This window comes from Cyprinodon tularosa, unplaced genomic scaffold, assembly GCF_016077235.1.
Source record: "Cyprinodon tularosa strain WSP-4 unplaced genomic scaffold, ASM1607723v1 ctg91, whole genome shotgun sequence".
NCBI lineage: Eukaryota > Metazoa > Chordata > Actinopteri > Cyprinodontiformes > Cyprinodontidae > Cyprinodon > Cyprinodon tularosa.
Genome location: NW_024039685.1, coordinates 548,975 through 571,012, shown reverse-complemented (window position 1 = coordinate 571,012; position 22,038 = coordinate 548,975). Strand labels below are relative to the sequence as shown.

The 22,038-nt window shown below is 38.0% G+C and overlaps 1 protein-coding gene across 7 annotated transcripts in view; it reads right to left on the bottom strand.

The window, feature by feature from the left end:
• LOC119776117 (sodium/potassium/calcium exchanger 2-like) overlaps positions 1-22,038 on the bottom strand; it is an 86,363-nt gene that overhangs the window by 33,264 nt on the left and 31,061 nt on the right. For 3 of the 7 annotated variants that reach the window (XM_038274378.1, XM_038274382.1, XM_038274379.1), the window contains exons 3-5: positions 16,992-17,039; positions 14,074-14,182; positions 3,500-3,514 (exon numbers count right to left, since the gene is read on the bottom strand). In XM_038274378.1, coding sequence (XP_038130306.1) covers positions 3,500-3,514; positions 14,074-14,182; positions 16,992-17,039 — 172 coding nt within the window. The remainder of the gene's footprint in view (positions 1-3,499; positions 3,515-14,073; positions 14,183-16,991; positions 17,040-22,038) is intronic. The other 4 variants (XM_038274380.1, XM_038274383.1, XM_038274381.1 and 1 more) reach the window with 4 other exon arrangements.

Genomic DNA, 22,038 nt, shown 5'->3' with positions numbered 1-22,038 from the left:
AGGTCACAGTGGCAGGGTGAGTAATCTTTCTTGTCTATCTCAGTAAGATAACAATCAGGGGGGAAGTGGCTGAACAGACTGAGCCGCCGCATTAATGCAGTGTATATCGCATTCGCATGGCTGTGAGTTGGTGAGTGCTCAAAGCAAACAGCAAGTTAAATGAAACTTAGTCTTTCTATCTTTAAATCATACATTTTATCTCTAGTCAGAAATGTACCTCTAATCTAAATTGGCAGCCTGTCAGTATTAATTTTGGGGCTTTAATGATTAGTTTGAACCTTTAAAGCTTTAAAAAAGTAAGTGCACAAATTGTCCTCACCAACTTTTTTTTTACCTTATTGTAGATAGACTGGTTTGTGCTAGAGATCCAAACAACATAAATGAGCCTTACTAGCTATACTCATTGTCATGCTTGAAGTAGGTAAATGGATTTTGCAAGAATGCTGTAAATGAACTAAATAGTGGGGGCGTTTCTGTATGTATATGATCATGTGTGTATGCATTTAGCCCCATGTAGATGAAAGAAAATCCATCAGAAATGAAAGCCTGTGCATCCAGTTCTTGTGTTTAATTTTTTTTCCATTTTTAGTATTCTCAGCATTTCACTCTGGAAGATAGAACACAAAAATAGACCTTATAGAAAATGAACATTCTGATTGATTCAGATCCAGTGCTGCAGTATAAAAGCATCTCATTCTGTAGATTCTACCTATTGAAAGCTGGCCTCCTCCCCCCCGTATTACTCCCTCCACTATCATTAATGATCAAAAATACCTGGAGAGATTCTGGCCTGTCCATTTTACATCCCCCTCGAGTCAAATTTCATTAAAGTTCCCCCATTTTTTCCCTTCTCTATCTCAAATTTACTGTTGAAGGTGGTCTTGATGTTGAAATGTGACCTTAGTGACCGTAATGAGCATGCATCAGTCTTTGACCACCAATGTATTTGGACACAGTCTTTTATGCAAGAGTGAATCCATATATAAAGACACAAATAGGCTTAGGAATTTGCAGCCCAGTGTGATAAATCTTATGGAAGAGCTTGAAAGAAAAGCAGGCTGCCTGAATTCTGAGTGGGATTTTTAAGAGACGTCTACAGAGGCCTCAGACGATTGAGTGGGCTCCTCCCCTCCCTGCTCTCCCAATATCTCTGTGCTGTTCAATATTTCATAGCCATCCTGAGTGATTTTGTTTGTAACTGCACATGGCTGGAGGAACTTCATGTTAAAGTCTAAAACAAACTGTCCCAGTCCATTACAACTTTTGTTTTTTTTTAAGTAGGTCTCAAATTAAAACTTAACTAAATTATATTTAAACTAAGGGGACCACAAGACAAGCGGATGGGCAAAATCTTGATGCTGAGTAAACACAGAAGCTGTAAGGAGCAGGGGAATGTGTGACGATAACAGTTTATTAAAGAAAAAAGCAATTAAAGGAAAAAAGTTCAATCGATTGCTCTGCCAAGCTCTTATCGACTTATTGACAGGGATTTAACAAAAGAAAATGCATGAGTTTAGAAACTTAGCTCAAGATAAAAGGAACTTACACATCATCTACTCCAAACTGATTCTTCCAAGTACAGGGAATATTTTTTTTCTGTTTTTCTTCACAGAAAACATCAACAAAAAGCCAAAACTATAAAAATACATATATATAAAAGAGGAGAGAGAGGATTGGGAACAATGGGGAAAAAACGATGCAGAAATGATCACAGCGGGGTTTCCAAGCAGAAAGCATCCACAGAAGAGAATGACATATTTAAGGGAGTATGGAGCTAGATCGGTCTCAATTTTCACAAATACACATATGTGATTCATACATTCACAGGACAAGATCCACAGATGCCAAGCACGATTCACACAAGCACGAAAAATCCACACACACAAAGGACAAGATCCACACATGCACAGAACAGGATACACCAAAGTATTTCTGGTCCATAAAAAATTATAAATTAAATTACAAAGTACCAGCGGTCTTTAAACTTCACTGCATTCGTTTGTGGATTTTTGAGACTGCGCTGATGTGCCTCGATACTCATTTTTTTAAGCAGGGGATCGTTTAGCACCAATTACAAAGCTCCCTTGTACAGTATAAGCCAATAACAAGAAAGTGCTCTTTGTGGGATGACCCCCCAGATCCCACATCATCCATATCCCCGCCGCTTCGTTCCAGTCCGCCTGTGCAAAGCAAAGCCTACATCCTCTACGGTTGCTCCCATCCGACTTCCTCGAAGCTAAGGGAGAGCATGTGCTATATTATTATTTAATACATATGAGAAAAACCTGCAGTAATGAATGCTTTATTTAATATGATATAATAAAATTTCACCATCAGCATCAATCACACAAGTTTCTGCCCAAACATATTTTTTTCATTGTAGGTCTTTGTAATAGGAATAATCATATAAATTTGGTTTGTTCTCTACCTCCAAACTCACAATCTCTTCATCCATGCCTGCCATAAGAATTTTCTTTTGAAGTTGTGAGAGGGCGCTCTTGGAAGTTGTTGTAACTGGATTTTATTAAACTTTTAAACCTCTCGGTATAAAGTAAATATTTTAATTGAGATGAGAAATCTGCTTCCTGGTATTTTGAAGTATCAAAAGTTTGCATCCAATTATTTAATTAAATTGTCCTATAATATATAAGAACTATGTTCTAATTTGTAGAGTTACTGATCTGTCGCTACCATGTTTTAATTTGACACACCAAATCTTTAGTTCTTTTTCCTGTTTAGTGTGATTGCTATTGCGGATCTTGACCTGGCCAGACAAGAGCGGACCAAAAAGTAGCTGGGCTCCGTATTTTGACGGATGGAGAAGAAGTGCGTGGAGGGTGATGTTCAAAGGAGTAGCGCTGGATATGGAACAGTTCTCATTGATTAACATGAGTGCGCCATACAACATACTTGTGCAGGACGGAGCGGAGGATGTTGAATCTGGGGGTCAGTCATGCCACATGGAGTACTTTCTTGCGATTCACTTATACAAGGGAGCTTTGTGATTGGTGGCAAACCATCCCCTGCTTAAAGAAATGCATTTGTGTATCGAGGCATGTCAGGGCAGTCTCAAAAATCCATGCATAAATGCAGTGAAGTTTAAAGATCATTGGCACTTTGCAATTCAATTTATAATTGTTTATGGACCAGAAATACTTTGGTGAATCTTGTTTTGTGCATGTGTGGATCTTGTTGGCTTGTGTCAATCATGCTGTGGATCTTGTACTGTGTGTTTGTGGATTTTTTTGTGCTTGTGTGAATCGTGCTGTGCATGTATGGATCACATGTGTATTTGTGAAAATTGAGACCGATATAGCTCCATAAGGGAGATAGCTGACATACAGCACAGAGGCTATAAGGAGATGTATACATAAGAAACCACGTTGGAGCTGCCTCCCAGATGCTAGAATGAGAACAAACATATTTGCTGTTGGCGTATACAAGGGGTGGGAAGAGAGGAGGGGAGGTAAGGGACACAGAAATTCGAGGAGTAACTCACCAGAGTCAGCAAATTCTGAAGGGACAGTAAAAAGAAAGAGAAATAAGAAGAAAACAGAAACAGAGACAAGATAAATCCAAGTGATCTTCAGTGTGAGAGAGAAAACTGAATTATTGACGGGCATTATTTCAAGAGGAGAAATGCTGAAAGAGGACCAACAAACTGTTTGTCATGTTAGCAATCGTATGACGTCAACTTGAAAACAAATAATTCTTATATCTTGGCATAAAGAGTTAAATTAGAAGATGAATAACACTTTGTTTTGGTTAACAAAATATGAAACATCTCCAGACACAAATGCATCTTAGTGAATAAGAATATTAGTAAAAAGTACATTTGCCTAATTGATTTTCTCAAAAATGTGAAACTCGTATTAATTTTTCATATAACTTCACCACACAGACCGATCGATTTCAAACATTCATATCTGTTCACGTTACCTATAAAGAAAAACCAACATAGAGTGTTTCAAAATGGACAAGACTAAATAGTTTATTGTTCCAGTGAATGTAACACACAAGAAACCGCAGACAACTTAAAGACAGACTCAACCACAACACCCTCTGCAGCTCTTAATGCATACCACTCTACGATATCCTTCCATCCATCTATTTTCTAACACGCTTATCCCAAATGGGGTCGTGAGGGGTGCTGGTGCCTATCTCCAGCTGTCTACGGGCGTGAGGCGGGGTACACACTGGACAGGTCACCAGTCCATTGCAGGGCAACACACAGACAAACAACCATTCACACACACACACACCTAAGGGGACTTTAGAAAAGCCAATTAATCTAACAGTGATGTTTTTGGACTGTGGGAGGAAGCCGGAGTACCTGGAGAGAACCCACGCATGCTCAGGGAGAACATGCAAACTCCATGCAGAAAGACCCCGGGCTTGGAATCGAACCCAGAACCTTGTGCTACCCACTGAGCAGCCCACTCTATGATATATCATTAGATTTCTGAAAATGCATTAAATACATAGTTGATTAAAACATGTTTTCCTAAAAGAAATATATTGTACCATTTTAGGCCTGACCATGACTGACATCTTTTGTTAAACGCACTGGTTCAACATAAATGAACTAATTTCTTTCAGTACAAATCATTGTTTTGTTTTACTTATTTATTTGAGAGCCGGGAAGCAATACATTTTATCTGCAGATACCAGTTCAAAGAAGTGAAAAAGAAGCTTTTGATCAGCAAGAATAGTTTCTACCTCGATAATAAATCAGTTTGCAGACCAGTTCCAAGTTTTTCTTTATAGTATTTCATTATGAATTGTCACAAAATATTACAATTACTCAGAACACTCAAAAGGCCTGTAAGTAGCTTCAGCATTTTAACAATAACTAAGGCTAGGTTGTTCACATTTCCAAATATATTGTATGTGATCTCCTGTGTGAACTTTATTCATACAACTTAAGTGTCCCGCACGTGCAGTAGAGGACGCAATGACGCCATAATCAAGCGTGCTCTGTGTTTATGGAAGTAAACATGGATGCTAGTGCTGAAGCACATCTAGCAATCTTTTCCAAACTCAGCCCGTGCATTTAAGACATAAAAATAAAGACTGCTCTCCACATTATCGTCCGCCATGGTTGTGGTTTTTCTTCCTGCTTCTGCATAGCAAGACGTACAATTGGGACCTTTGTTGAGCATTAATGACGTACAGATCAGATGAATGCGACCTGGCCGTTCACACACAGCTCGCATTTGAAAAGATCAGAAACGTATCAGATTCATCTGATTCATCGGATTCATGACTACATAGCCAAGTGACCTGGGTCGCATTGGAAAAATCTCATTTGTGTTGTTCAGACTGTCATGAAAAGATCAGATACAGGTCACAAATGGGCAAAAATTTGATTTGGGACAGCTTTTTTTAAGCAAAGCCACTGCATCCTTTTCTGAATTAGTTATGTTCATTCTTCTCACTTTAGGTCGTTATCTAGAACCATCCCAGAACACTTGTTCTCATTTACAGTTTGCACTGCCTGCCCTCTGATAGTTGTCAGACAATCTAGTTTTTGCCTAAAATCAATCAACATCTCTTTTGCAGGTTAAACACCAACCTTTCCCACCAATTTGAAAACTCATCCCATGGTGGACCATGTTAGCTTTTATCACTACTCTAGAGAATGGTGAGGAAAGGCTGTCTCATGAGCAGCTGTTGGATAAAGAATAAATAACAAGGGGATAACATACAGCCTTAGGGACATCCTACATTAGGGATGGTTATATCCAAAAGAGAACAGTTCACCTACAGTTGCTGAACTCTCTGATGAATGAAGTTAAACAGCCAAACGCTCCATCTTCACAAAGCCTGTTGTTGGTATATTAAATTGGATTGTGTGAAAAGCTGATTTAAAAAAAAAAAAATCTAAAAATAAAAAAAATCTGACGTGCTCCACATGCAGAAAGACAAGATGCAATATATTCCTATGTACATTTCAACCCCTGTGCAATACTGATAACTAAGTTGCAGGGGGTTTAATAACTGATGTGTATATGAGACAATGTACATTTTAATCATTTTTTCATGACTAATTAAATTTTCGCAATAGGGCAATAATGGTTGTTCTCAGTTGGGGATAGAACTGTGGGAATTGGGATTAATACTTGATTGTTTCCTGCAAAAGAGAATGAAAGTACTGCTCTGCTCAGTAAAAATAGGTGATAGTTGTTCAACACAATGTTTATAACAAGTGCAGTATTCTGTATTCTGGAAGAGGACAGTATGTTTAGGGCCTTAGAAATATTGTATATTTTAATAAGCAACACCTATTCACTAAGTATCTTCCTAAATACTTCTTGTGTGTTGGGCGACTTTACAGGTGCTGGTCATAAAATTAGAATATCATGAAAAAGTAGATTGATTTCAGTAATTCCATTTAAAAAGTAAAACTTGTATATTATATTCATACATTACATACAAACTCATATATTTCAGATGTTTATTTTGTTTAATTTTGATGATTACAAATGACAACAAATGAAAATCTCAAATTCATCATATCAGAAAATTAGAATATTACTGAAGACCAATAAAAACAAAGGATTTATAGAAATGTTGGCCAACTGAAAAGTATGAACATGAAAAGTATGAGCATGTACAGCACTCAGTATTTAGTTGGGCCTCCTTTGGCCTGTATTACTGCAGCAATGCGGCGTGGCATGGAGTCGATCAGTCTGTGGCACTGCTCAGGTGTTATGATAGCCCAGGTTGCTCTAATAGTGGCTTTTACACTATATTGCCAAAAGTATTTGCTCACCTGCCTTGACTCACATATGAGCTTAAGTGACATCCCGTTCCTAATCCATAGGGTTCAATATGACGTCGGTCCACCCTTTGCAGCTAGAACAGCTTCAACTCTTCTGGGAAGGCTGTCCACAAGGTTTAGGAGTGTGTTTATGGGAATTTTTGACCATTCTTCCAGAAGCGCATTTGTGAGGTCGCACACTGATGTTGGACGAGAAGGCCTGGCTCTCAGTCTCCGCTCTAATTCATCCCAAAGGTGTTCTATCGGGTTGAGGTCAGGACTCTGTGCAGGCCAGTCAAGTTCATCCACACCAGACTCTGTCATCCATGTCTTTATGGACCTTGCTTTGTGCACTGGTGCACAGTCATGTTGGAAGAGGAAGGGGCCAGCTCCAAACTGTTCCCACAAAGTTGGGAGCATGGAATTGTCCAAAATGTCTTGGTATGCTGAAGCATTCAGAGTTCCTTTCACTGGAACTAAGGGGCCAAGCCCAGCTCCTGAAAAACAACCCCACACCATAATCCCCCCTCCACCAAACTTTACACTTGGCACAATGCAGTCAGACAAGTACCGTTCTCCTGGCAACCGCCAAACCGAGACCCGTCCATCAGATTGCCAGATGGAGAAGCGCGATTCGTCACTCCAGAGAACGCGTCTCCACTGCTCTAGAGTCCAGTGGCGGCGTGCTTTACACCACCGCATCCGACGCTTTGCATTGCACTTGGTGATGTATGGCTTGGATGCAGCTGCTCGACCATGGAAACCCATTCCATGAAGCTCTCTGCGCACTGTTCTTGAGCTAATCTGAAGGCCACATGAAGTTTGGAGGTCTGTAGTGATTGACTCTGCAGAAAGTTGGCGACCTCTTCGCACTATGCGCGTCAGCATCCGCTGACCCCGCTCCGTCAGTTTACGTGGCCTACCACTTCGTGGCTGAGTTGCTGTCGTTCCCAAACACTTCCATTTTCTTATAATACAGCTGACAGTTGACTGTGGAATATTTAGGAGCGAGGAAATTTCACGACTGGATTTGTTGCACAGGTGGCATCCTATCACAGTTCCACGCTGGAATTCACTGAGCTCCTGAGAGCGACCCATTCTTTCACAAATGTTTGTAAAAACAGTCTGCATGCCTAGGTGCTTGAATTTATACACCTGTGGCCATGGAAGTGATTGGAACACCTGATTCCAATAATTTGGATGGGTGAGCAAATACTTTTGGCAATATAGTGTAGCTCTTCTGAATTGTTGGGTCTGGTGTATTGCATCTTCTTCTTCACAATACCCCATAGATTTTCTATGGGGTTAAGGTCAGGAGAGTTTGCTGGCCAATTAAGAACAGGGATACCATGGTCCTTCAACCAGGTACTGGTAGCTTTGGCACTGTGTGCAGGTGCCAAGTCCTGTTGGAAAATGAAATCTGCATCTCCAAAAAGTTGGTCAGCTGCAGGAAGCATGAAGTGCTCTAAAACTTCCTGGTATGTGGCTGCGTTGACCCTGGACCTCAGAAAACACAATGGACCAACACCAGCAGATGACATGGCACCCCAAACCATCACTGACTGTGGAAACTTTACACTGGACTTCAAGCAACGTGGATGAAGTGCCTCTCTTCTTTTCCTCCAGACTCTGGGACCTTGATTTCCAAAGGAAATGCAAAATTTACTTTCATCAGAGAACATGACTTTGGACCACTCACCAGCAGTCCAGTCCTGTTTCTCTTTAGCCCAGGCAAGACGCTTCTGACGCTGTCTGTGGTTCAAGAGTGGCTTGACACAAGGAATGCGACAGCAGAAACCCATGTCTTTCATACGTCTGTGTGTGGTGGTTCTTGAAGCACTCACTCCAGCTGCAGTCCACTCTTTGTGAATCTCCCCCACATTTTTGAATGGGTTTTGTTTCACAATCCTCTCCAGGGTGCGGTTATCTCTCTTGCTTGTACACTTTTTTCGACCACATCTTTTCCTTCCCTTCGCCTCTCTATTAATGTGCTTGGACACTGAGCTCTGTGAACAGCCAGCCTCTTTAGCGATGACCTTTTGTGTCTTGCCCTCCTTGTGCAAGGTGTCGATGGTCGTCTTTTGGACAACTGTCAAGTCAGCAGTCTTCCCCATGATTGTGTAGCCTATAGAACTAGACTGAAAGACCATTTAAAGGCTTTTGCAGGTGGTTTGAGTTAATTAGCTGATTAGAGTGTGGCACCAGGGGCCATCAATTTTCAACCTTTTCACAATATTCTAATTTTCTGATATGATGAATTTGAGATTTTCATTTGGTGTCATTTGTAATCATCAAAATTAAACAAAATAAACATCTGAAATATATGAGTTTGTATGTAATGTATGAATATAATATACAAGTTTCACTTTTTAAATGGAATTACTGAAATCAATCTACTTTTTCATGATATTCTAATTTTATGACCAGCACCTGTATATTTGTATAATTAAGATATGTGTGTATCTTCCCCTTTATCTTTTATTTTTCTTTTCATCTTGATGCGGTGGGACATTTTTTTTTTCTAGCTATGGTTTTTTTATCAGAATATATATACATTGTTTTGTATGGCAGAACTAAATACATAATATAAATAAATAAGTCTGAAGATGTAAAAAAAGTTACACTCAAGGTTTTTTTGAGGATTTTTTAAGATTATAATTCCATTTATAATGACATTTAGTTAGAGATTTATGTCCAAACTTTTGTAGACTGTTCTTCTAATAAATTCATTAATAAAAATCAATTTCAGACATTAAATCCATAAAATATAAGGTTGGATTGTTAGTCTGTGTTGGCTTATCATACAATCACATTAGGCATATTGGAGTAACCTAGCAACTCATCAGAGTAACTCACCTTTTAAAGTCATCATAATCAATATTTATTAGGGCTTCCAGAAGCTCTGTTAGAACTTTTCGTAAAAGCCTTTTTCACTTTTTTTGTGCAGCATATGCTTAAAAAACCAAGGAAGTGGAACAGCAGGCAAAATAATTGCCTGAAGAAAAGCACTTTAAAAGACCTCTAGAAATAAATAAAAAAATGATGCTCAAAACCATTTAATGATGATAAAAAAAGATTAGGCCTCTAAGCTAAATATAACAAAAAATGTCCATCTTGGAATCAGTGTGTGGCTTTGATTGCCCCAGGAGAAAATAAGGAAAAGGTAAAAGGCTGAAAGTTTAAAACCTGAGCGCAAACATAAACATACACACATGCACGTCCAACACAATTAAACTAACTAGTCTTTCCCAAAAGACTAACAAGAGGAAAAGTATTTGCAAGCTCTGATAAAACAACCTCAGACCTTCATTCAGCATGGAGGCAGAGACAGCTTATTTTGAGAGGCCCATAAAAAATGGATGGATGGAGTTCTGCTATTTCCCTGAAGCCCCAATGAACTGTTCTTAAAGGCCGAGAGCATACAAGGACAAGCAGAATGCTTTCCATCTTTGATGAATGCACTTGTTTATTTTTCTTCATTCTCTGAGCACTTTAGCAAAGATATATTTTACTTCAATACAAAATGTAAAATCATGTATTATCTGAACAGGTAAAAATTTCCTTTTTTGAGCAAAATAAGAATATAATTTGTATATATATTCTAGGGAATGACAAATCTCTTTAAAACACGACATGGAAATTCCTAATTAATATATTCAAATGAGGCGAAGCCTTAGGTGTTGCTTTTGTTCTCTTGAGTAATTTATTCATTGTGCACGTCGTGTCACACTCCACTTGCTGTTTCAGTGCATTCAGCTCTAGTCATTTGTTTGGCAAAAGAACCGTCAGTCAAGTCCGGAGAAATTTGTTCTGCACTAAAAAAAACTGCTGTTAAACTCTTTAGCTATTCATCAGCTCACAAGCACTTAATCTAAAGGCGAAAAATCAGTTTAGTCAGATCTGAAGGTGTAAACCTGGGTGAAAATCTTATTAGAGCACTCATTTGACTGTGCAAATATATGAGTAGACATAAACATAAGCCGATCTACCACTGTGGGATTTATACTTTTATTCATTTTGATGAAAGGATAAATATACAGTGACACAAGTTGTTTTGTATTCCCAGCACAGATTGATGCATCATTCAAAAGGCGACAATTATTGTTTGTGAATCACTACTAAGATGAGTCATGAAATGTTTTGAATTTCAAGGAAATAAATTGTTCTCCAAGTAAAGCTAAAGTTCATTATCACTACTCATTAGACATCTGCTAATGCCACAGGAGAACTCTCCAGTCTAATCATTTTGGTTTATGACTATTTTCTGTTTCAATTGGGTATGATGTTGTGTTGCAATATTAAGAATCATGAATACTATAACTGTGTAATACACAGCACCTTACAAAAGTAATAAGCTTGAACTTGAGCTTTAAAATTCAAGTTTTGTTGATCGTAATTTTACAGAAGCACCACTTCTTCCACTTTAGCCCCTACATGGTTTTTGGCAAACTGGAGATAAAACCCTTATCTTTTTATGTTTGTCTGAATTGTCTGTAGCAAATACTGAAAAACTGTGCAATACCTCCCTTCTAAAAATCAGCACTACTTTGTCTATCACAAAAAGTCCCCCAAAACACAGCTGTTTAAAGTTATCCGAGGGCTATAAATACTTTTGCATGTCACTGCAAGTTTCAAACTGCAGAAAAAAAAACTAAATACAAACCTCTTAAATATCCTCATACGATCAGTTCCTTATAAAGACAAAGTGTCTCATTTTACCCCTAATTATCTTATGGCGGGACAAGAATAAATGACATAGCATCTATGCCAGCATATTAACATATTCATTCCCTCCCCCAGATCCCTGACACAGCTGTTTTACTGTTTGCTTAGAGTAGCTAATAAGCCATCATCTTGGATTAAAGACAAATGAACTAGCACCTCAGCTGTGCTGTAGAGTAGCACCATGCCTGCTCTGGACAGTTCATTTAAAGAGGATGAATCAGTCTAGACATACACTATAACAGATCTCCACTGGTGTTTCTGAGGTTTGATGGATTCAGTTTAGATTCGCAAGAGGTTAATGTGACTCTTGCTGAATTTATTTTCATGTGGGAATTACATAAAAATCTTTGAGGACTCTTGGCGCTGCTCTTTGTTGGGATGATTGCAAGCTCACAAGAATCTTAGAGGGAGGGCCTTACAGCTCTGATCAGCACTAAACTATCAAGCTGAAAAGTGGATTAAAGGGAAAGTTAAGATTTTTGAAGAGAGGTTTTGTGAAGTATTTATTAATATGCGCTATTTTAGTCACATCAGCAGAAGTATTTTGAATCTGGAGGAATAGCTAGACAAATTGGCAGCTCAGTTACAGCAAGTTAAACAATTTTAGAGACCATTTATCAATTTCCTACCAGTGTGAGAGTAAGCTGCTGTTGAGCAGATAATTTCACCAAGTAACTATAAACAGGAGTAGAGGAAGAGCTAAAGCATATCTACTTACGTAAAAAATTTAGTACAGGACAAAATTGTGGGAAATGTTTTGTTTTTTATAGTGAAATAATCATACAGAGAACCATAACCAGAAAGTTGTCTTCGATTAGGAGTGCAGGACTTTTATTTTATTTTTTAAACAAATTTGCAGCATGTGCTTTATATTTTTGATAATTACAATACCAGGCAGGGATATCTATCTCAAATATCAATATCAATATTGGGTCCGATACTATGTACGTATTTTTGTACTTGTAACTATAAATGTGATCCATACAAAATAACTAAATGTTCCAGCCCATGGAGTATGTTCAGCAAAGTTGTCAAAAGGAGTAAAAAAAATAAATAAAATAAAATATTTACCATAATTGCACTTTTATTTTTATTACTCTGTACTGGTACAAGTATTAAACCAGTATCTGTATGTCGCTAATGCCAGGGTTCTGTGTAATTTTGCATCTAAAATTCAACTAGAAGAAGCTGACTAACTTCTCAGCCATCTGCAGTTTAGATCTATGTGGTCTTCTCCCCAATTTGGAGAGGAGCACATGCTAAGCTCTTTGCACATCTTTGTACTCTGGATCATAGCACAGTAGGCAGAGACAGGTGGAAGTTTAAACACATCTGACTGGTATTCAGAGATTTGGATTAGTCAAGACACATTTATATACAATAAACATACCGCTGTCTGTTAGTAGTCAAAACGAATTTGCAAACAACGAAGGTTGCAACACTTACAAATACAGAATATTTCACAACAATACATAAAAAGAATATGTTATAATATGAAGAATAAAGTGTTATTTATCAGCTTTGATCAGATTATAAAGATACTGCGTATTTGTCTAGGTGAGTAGGCCCTATATGCAGACGTCAGATTCAAATAGGCTTTCAGTGACATAAAAAAATGAACAGTTTACCTTTACTTTGTCTATTGTTAATACATTAATTTATTGAGCAAAATTTACCTTTTAAAAAACTGAGAAACACCAATTGTTGAATATATACCATTAACACTCCATTATCTACATAGTTATAAGAGAACTAAATAAATGCATCTCAAAATGAAACTGCAAACACTTCAAATATATGTTTTCTTTTTTTTTTTCATAATTACACTATTCTAACTCTATGTCTTTCTCAGTATAGTTTTAAAAAGTCTTGGACACAGACACATGCACACACATAAACCTCCTGTGCCTTCTCCAACCCGATAAACTGTATTATATTTAAGTGAAAACTAATTGGAATGGGTTTAAGATACTAAAGCAGCTCTTGAATCTGCTTGTTTTTTCTCTAGTACTATGAGTGTCATCACTCCACGTTTCTGAATGGAGAAAAAACAAATGTTGCAACATGCTCCTCCTCTATGTATCAGCATGACACTGTGGATCATTTAATTTAGCTACTGCACAAGAGCTTTCAGATGTCAGCCAGAGTTATGGCCGGAGGTGCTCTGAAGCCACCTTGTCAAGAGTGTTTTATACAATTAATGTAAAACGGGAAACAAAAGGATTTAAAGTCTCTGATTGCCAAACCATTCTGATGCATGCAGGCAGCATATCTTAGAGGAGCTATCATTGCTGCTACCTGGCTCCTCCAAATTCCACTAAATAAACCACCCTCAGATTTGTGTGCATACTTAAACCATTTAGCAAAGATTTGTAATGGGAAACTAGTTGCATCCCAGAAGAAAATCATCCTCCTTTCCTTAATTGTTTCTTTACCAATAAACAATAAATTCAACAGAGAAAGGAAAGAATTAAAACACATGGTTGATGTCAGTCTGCCCATAAAAAACGCACAGGCATTCGATTATTTTGGTCTCTGTTCTCTAAAAGTATATATATATTTTTCTGTTCTACAAGTGGTCTTACCTTCACTTAAAGGGTCAAGTGTGTGAATCATCAGTTGGAAAATACTGTTCCTCATCAAACTGTTGTGCAGAGAGGCAGAGCTACCTCCCCTTTGCAGACGAGGCCTGGCCTATAAGAGAGAAGATAAAGTGTCAGTCAAGCGTGCTCCTGCAAGTACAGAGCTCTGTCCCTTTGAACTGTTAACTTCAAGTCAAAACCGAATTAATGAAATAAAAATAGCTTCACTTTTGTATGATTCTCCTAAGAACCTGATTAAAAATGCCTAATTAAAGTTTTTTTTTTTTACTCTTGAGCTTTATCCTGATGTGCCACATAACTAGAATCAGTGGTATTTAATTTTGATAATTGTGAAGCTACAGGTCTTTTTGGTGTGTCTATACCACCTTCACCCATTTATGTACTTCCTCTTTGTATTCATAAAATAGCTCAGGTTGAATAAGAATGAATGAAGTAAAACTGAATATCAGCTTTAAGATTTTAAGCCACATATTTTCAGCTTTTTTTTTTTTTTTTGCAGTCTGGACTTTAACTGGTCCACTTCAGTGCATTGTTATGCTTTTGTTTTATCTAAAGTATTTCATCAGTGGAGATGCACTGATCAATTTTTTTCCAATCCAATCGGATATCGATACCTGGGCTGACCATATCGGCCCACATTGTATTCCGACATTGGATTCCGATCTGATTCGACATATGAATGGACCATCTGTCTTGCCATGTGAGTGAAGGATTTAGCCCTGACATAAAAATTGATAAAAAATTTTACCAACAAAGATATACATGTACTTTATCATATTTATTAACAAATAAGCAGCAAAAAGAAAGAAATCAAAGTTCAATGTAAAGAGCACTGGATTGATATAATATCAAATCGGTGATATCCGATCCAGGTATCAGATCAGTGAATCTCTACACTACATTACTGGTTCTATGTTGAGGGGTGTTTCCTTCAGAAAATCAAATCTTGGCCATACCTCTTTTTACAATTTTTGGAGTTTTGTTTTTCTCCATAACAATTCATCTGTATTCACTTCCATCCAGCTTGAAGAAAAGTATACCCACAACATAATACTGCCACAACCATGTTTAATGATTGATGTGGTGTGTCCAGGATCTTATTTTCTCGCCACACCCAGCATTTTGCATGTAGACCTAAACAAATATTTTTGGTCTCCTCTGATCAGAACCTTGTTCTACATAATATTTGCTTAGTCTCTTACTTGCATATTTGCCATGGTTCTGTGATATAAATAACTAATTGTTTAGATATTGTTGTATAACCAAAACGTGCAATTTGCACATCTGTAAAACGTTATGGAGAAAAAGGTTCAAATTTAAAAACGACTCCCGCACACTGAGAAAGTTGTATAAGAAGACATTTACTGTATTTGCAGTATTTCGGTACTAGACCTTCATTAGACAGGTTCGCCTGTCTAGTCTAGTACTGTTCAGTACTAGACCTGAAAAAGATCTAGTATTGAAAGCCTGAGTTCTTTAAGTCAAAGTTTAAAACCCTTTTATTTATTTGTTTAGAATTGCCGTTGACTGTTGAAGTTAAAGCTGTTAACTGAGTTATTATCAGTTTAAGTCTGTGATCCAATAGTTTTGTTTTTTTACTACCTGTTTTTATCATGTTTTTCTTTACTTGCTTTTATTCTGCATTTATTTCCCGTTTATTTTATTGTTTAATTCATGTAGAACACTTTGAAAAGTCTTTGTAATGAATTGTACAAATAAACTTGCCTTGGCTTAAATTAAGTCTTGCAAATAAATGTCTTTCTATGCAAGTTGAACAGTGTGTGGGAGCTGACTTCTGAAGATAAATAAATAAATACACAATACTTTATTTTTGGCTGTCGGTGTAAATGAATCCATGAGTATAACCAGAACAGTTTTTCAGATCTTTATTTGTAAAACATCTTGAAATAAAGTATGGAAATCGGGTCTACTTTGGGTGGGCTTATTCCAAAAGCATCAAATAAAACACTAAGGTATATGATTGTGACGTAATAGAATAATAAAAGGTTTGAGGTTTATTAATGCTTTTGCAAAGCAATTAAGTATAATGCCGTTATCTTATTTGTTTAAAGTGATTTGGAATAAAATAACTGCAGAAACATTTGATGATGTCCTGTGCCGTTCTTCAATCAAAGGGTATTGGTGTGGCTTGTAACATTTACTCAGAAATGTGTTTTGACCTTGAAAAAACATCTCGCTATAATCCTCTTTTCCTAAAAACCCATGTGTGGAACCTGAAACTAAGTAAAAAAAATCATAAAGCACTGCTGCTTCTTATAACTATAAGCCTCTGCCGGTTGAGACAGGCGTGCTAAGTTAGAGTGACAGTTCAGTTTCTTCTCCAGAACGAATTCTCGTCAAGGTCACCCCCAACAGCTGAAGCTAAGCCAGAGAAGAAGGAAAGAAATCAGGCGCCGTCACAGGTGACAGCTGTTGGGAATCTGTCTGCCTTTGGGTGATCTCAGGTGATGCGTGGGCACCGGAGGTGTGAGGTGTTAATTCACAAGTCCGTATGGGTGTGAGCGGGAGGCGAGGGAGACAATGCTCGTCTGGTGACACCCGTAGATCTGCTGCTTGGCTTTATTTTCCCCCTTTCCTGCGTTCTGCATGGAAGCTCTTACACATGCGTTAAAACAGTCTGCAGACTGAGAGACACGTGCTCCTTGTTTAATTGCCTTTTGCATGCCGCGTGCAAAGGCAAACGGAGGAAAAAGCAAAGGGCTTGAGAAAACAGACGGCGCCACTCTGCACACAGAGAGGCTGAGGGGTGGAAGTAGCAGTGTGCCATGTTGCGTTCACAGTGTTGTGGGAGAAAAGTTACACATTAAGGACATCTACACAGAGAACAATGACAAACACAGAAGCAAGATTGCAAAAAGAGTCAGTCAGACGAGACCTACCGACAACTTGCCATCTTCGTCTGGTGCCCCGGGGCTCAACTTCTCATCCAACACAGAGAGAAGAGGAAGTAAAAGAGGGGGAGAAAGGGAGAGAAAGAGAAAAGAGGACATACATGTGAAGCACGCCACACACATAACCACAAAGACTAGATGAATAGACAGTAAAGAGATTGACATTACTGCACAGCAACAGTGAAGACTGATTGTGATGTTAGTGGACAAGACTTTGAAGGACAGATTCCTCCCCTGCTGTCGAGGCTGCCTGTTGTGTTTGTCACAAGCTGAGCAGGATCAGCCTGCATCTACTTGAATTTCCTTGAATTTTTAGCTAAAATGTCACTTTAGGTTTTCATTCAGGTCAGTAATGTCAGCCGTCAAATAAGACATTTGACTCATTTCCTGGTTTAGATTTTAAAGCTGTCAAGGACGTATAACTGTTCGATGCATAAAGTGATAAGAAATACAAAATGTAAATAAAAAATATCTATGGTAATTTGCAAAAACTTTGTAAAATGTTTTTATTTTACTACTCTTAAAAATAAAATATTTTATCCTTAATTCAATAGGGTTCGGGGGAATCCTTGGATTTCCTTTTAGATGTGCCATACTAACAAGCCCAAAACTGCATACCTGGTCTACCGGGAAATACAGAAATGTACAAACATTTGAGGTTGCTCGGCCTTGCAGTCCTGTATCATGCTAAGGTTTCCAAGGCACCACATAGGAATTTATATTATGATTCTATTTCTAGTAATCTTGGGTGGAGAGGACTTACAGTTTTCCAGGCTTGCTGAAGGCCTTTCCAATGTTTTGGATTATAACTGGTTTTGCTTCTTTTCATTTACTGAATATTTTCAGCAAAACATTTGCTTAACTCATCTTGGATTTAAAGCATTAGGGGGGAGTCGGAACATCAGGGTTTTGAAGTTTGTTTGTTTTTTTGGGATGACTATAACCTGGATGATTGAGAATCTTCACCAGCAGTTTGATGTAAAGTAAGTTTCACCTCAAAAGACTTTTGTTGTTATCTCCTGTATGTAAAATAAAATCAAATTGACTTTTAGGCAGGGTTATTAGAGGAGTAGCAGTCGGTGGATACTTGTTAGAGGACTGACTTTCACGCATAAAAACTTAAAAAATAGAAAGTGTAAGTGATTGTTCTCTACTGGCAACTTAGTAAAGAAGCTGTTTTAAATGGGGCCTTTATCCATTTAACATTATCCAAACACTAAAATTCTGCATAAACTAGAACAAAAAAATAAAAGAAACTAAATTTTGTGTTGTACTTTTAAATGCGCTAAAGCTGTTTAAAAAAAAAAAAAGAGGGAGTCCCCCCTCCTTCCCTGCCTCTAAAATACTGCAGGCCGACTTGCTTCCGTTAAACTTAGTGTCGATGACTCAACATAAAAAAAAAGAGATTAAAACACAAAATGGCTTCCATGGGAGAGAAGAATCAAGAACACATATTTTCCAACTAATTTCCCAGCTGTGATACTGATAATTTCTTGGAACCTTTGGGTCTTGTTAAAGGTATAGTGGAGGATGTTCTTTTTCCGGGTGGATCATCGCAATAAGTGGTCCTCCTAACTGTCAATCATTCTGGTGATATGTTTACGTAAGGCCATCCTACGTGCTCGTCCCTATTTTCCCTTACCGGTGGTGAATCTGACATAGTGGAAAATTGCAAATCTTTTTTTGAAAGTAAGCTTGTACGTGTGATACAAACAGCAGATTTTTAAACAGAGCGTGCACGAGGAGAAATGGGTTTGTGCATGCTCTTGCACACGTTTAATAGATGTTCCCTCTCGGGTACAGGTACATGGTGTGCATGTGCCTAAGTCTGGTCTTTTCTAAAATTTGCGAAGATCCTCCACAATACCTATAAGGACATTTCTTGGAAGATAATGTAAAAAAAAATCCTTGCTTGGTAACTGAATATACAGTATTGGTGAAAAAGAAGTAATAAACAAGAAAGTGTGTACCTTAGCAAGGCAAGATTTTGACAAGATACAAATCTGAAGAATTGTGAAAGAACACTATGCGCTGTTGAAAGTGCCCTAAATCACTACAGCCAATATTGTTTTCAAAAAAACAGTCTTACTAAACTTGGCCAGTCAAATGGAGTAATCAGAGAATGAAAGGACTTGGTCGAAAGAGTAAACCCAAAAAGTCAGAAGCTGCCTTGAATAAACCTCAGAGTTACTTTTCAGAGAAGAAATACTAGAAAGCCAAACAGTCCACCAATCATGGTGTTAAAGCATGAAGGTCAAAAAGAAGGCAATTGTCACTAAAAGGCACCAGAAGGTCTTGAAGGAAATTGTCCTAAAAACATAGAGTGTGTCTAAGGTTAAAAAAGCTATATCTAATGGGGTCATTTGATGAAACTTTATGTTTGATGGAGAAACCAGGAGCCCAGCATTCCTTTATCTTTAAGCTGCAATCTAGGGAAGTAGCAGGGATCCAATGAAATGATATACAGCTACATAGATAAACAGATACACTTTCAGTTTAAACCTTTTTGATATGGCTAAAGATAACATTCAGTGCTTTATTTTTGCAAATGATCACTGACATTCATAACACAGCTTGATGATAAGGAAGAATTTCCAGCATTTTTAGAAAATACACTGAAAATTATTCTAGTGATTCTGCTTTGTGCGTATTTCAGCTAATTACACCAAAAGGAAAGGTTTTTTTACAATCTTACATCTTTGAGGCTGAGTTTGACTGTAATGACCCCGACGAACTGTGAAATGCCAGCTTGAATGGCTAGAACTTGCCAGTGCACTCTCAAAGCATTAGAGTCGGAAAAGCTTTCCCAAACAAAATTTGACCGATCTTACTTTTGAGGAATGAGATGTGTTTTATTTATTTTTTTGTCTTATGGATTTGACTAAAATGATCCTGACAGTGTAAGACATTCTGCAGGAGGGGATATGGAAGGACTGAGTGGTAGGACTGGACTTGGTACAAGTCCATCTGGCATGGAATCATTTTCAGCATAAAGTAGGAGCTCATAACTATTTTTGTTGATTTGTAGTGCGTACACCTAATAGCTGTCTTACACAATCTTCCACCTAAACTCTGGATCCCCTTTTTACCTCTTGAATCCAATGCCCACCTTGGCTGCTCTGATGAGGGCTCAGGGTTCTTAGTAGGTTTGCAGGTGCGTCAAACTCTTTCCACTTTCAGATAATGAATTAAATGGAGCTTTTTTAAAGGTGCAGAGAGTAAATTATGGTTTTATAAACTAACCCTGGCTTTAAACTTCTCCACAGCTTTATGTTTGACCTGTTTACCATTTCTACTTATTACCTAATGAATATGCCCTAATTTCTGTTCATTTTCTAGGGGGGGACAGTGGTGTTGGATCTAGGAGTTTGCCCTGAAATCAAAGGGTTGACAGTTCAAACCCCAGCTCAGGCTTTCAGTGTTGTTATGTCCTTGGGCAAGACACTTTACCTGCATTGTCTACTGATGATGGTCAGAGGGCCCGGTGGGGCCAGTGTACAGCAGCCTTGCTTCTGTCAGTGAAGCCTACTACACTGTACTGTAGTTTGCCACCATCCTAGTGTGTGTGAATGGGTGAATGACTGAAGAGTAAAGTACAAAATAAGTACAGGCCATTTAAAATTTCAGTTGGCCCATAACTTGAAATTCTTCTAAAATTGATCGGAATTTTATGATGTAATGTGAAAAAACTGGAAGCAGTAAGAGTCATTTTAATGTGGGAAAATGGACCAATAATTTCCCATCGTTATTTGGTTAAAAACTGAAAGCAAACAATTTTCCATTCAGCACACAAACATAATTCATCATGCTTGTCTTTGTCTCTTAAGTTTTATTGAATCAATTTGCCACACTTTCTTCAGTAACTTAGTTTGGCAGCTGAAGCATTAGGTTGACAAACTTTAGCAGGAAGGTGAAATTACAGTATCACGCCAGTTTCTAATGTGATAACGTAGTCACAAAGCACGTACAACATTGAAAAGGGACTCTTGTCTTTCAAACAATCCTTCCATTTTTTCACTGCCGTCATTCTCAGCAGGGCTCTTTTTTTTTTAGCACCTTCAAATGCTGCAACAGTTTATTTTTGAAACAAAAGACGTGCTCCAACCGACTGACTAAAGTGCGCTCACTTCATCTCCAAAAACCCGAGTGTGAAGCAATAGTCGCCTGAGGCCCTCAATCTCTAAATGTGAGAGAAACGAAACACACAAAAAAAGGCTTTTGTTCAGCTCCTGGAATATCAAGGCATTCTTTGCCTGCCTACGTGGTTTCAAAGAGGAACTTGCAGACCGTGGAGGCGCTGGTGTTTGCTGATAAGGCTCCCTAATGTCCAATGAAATTCAGAAAGTAATCCAGTTTGAGCTTGTGGTTTGAAAGAGGCCTAAACTTCAGGACGAGGCCTTATTGCTTGTTAACACCGTGATTCAATTCCAGGCTTAATGATGTTGCTTTGCACTGAATACCAAGGTGAAAACATCTGGAGGTGTTTGTGTTACTCCCAAAAGCCTGTTGGGTTAAAGGGGGGCATTTTAAGTGGTTTGTGGCCCCTTTAGAGGATTGTCTCTAAATGGAGAAGTTTTAGATTCAATTCGCTGAAACATTTCCTTGTTTCATGTATTTTGAAAAACAAAAAATCACTGAGAATGTCAGATTCCGCTGCTTCTCAGTGTTTCTGTTTAACAGCTCATAATGTACCATGTATCAGCTTTGCCTCTGCGGGTTAATTACAGAAGTGAGAAAGATGCAAAAAAATAAATTAGTTTTTTTTTTTTTTTACATTTTGCAGAAGTAGAGCTAATCCTGATTTTTTTTTTTTTTTACAGAGCTATTATAACCCCATTTCCTTCTTCCCATTTTCACATTTATGGGTTAATTCCCTCCACACTGCAGCATAAATATCCTATTTCCTTCCATAGCATCCAGCTCAAAAGCAAATCAGGGGGTTTAAAGAGAGAGCAGGTGAATGTACCGGATGGAAATTATGCCATGAGCTCCCCCATTAAGCCGGCGTTAAATATTATGACTAATAACCGCGCGG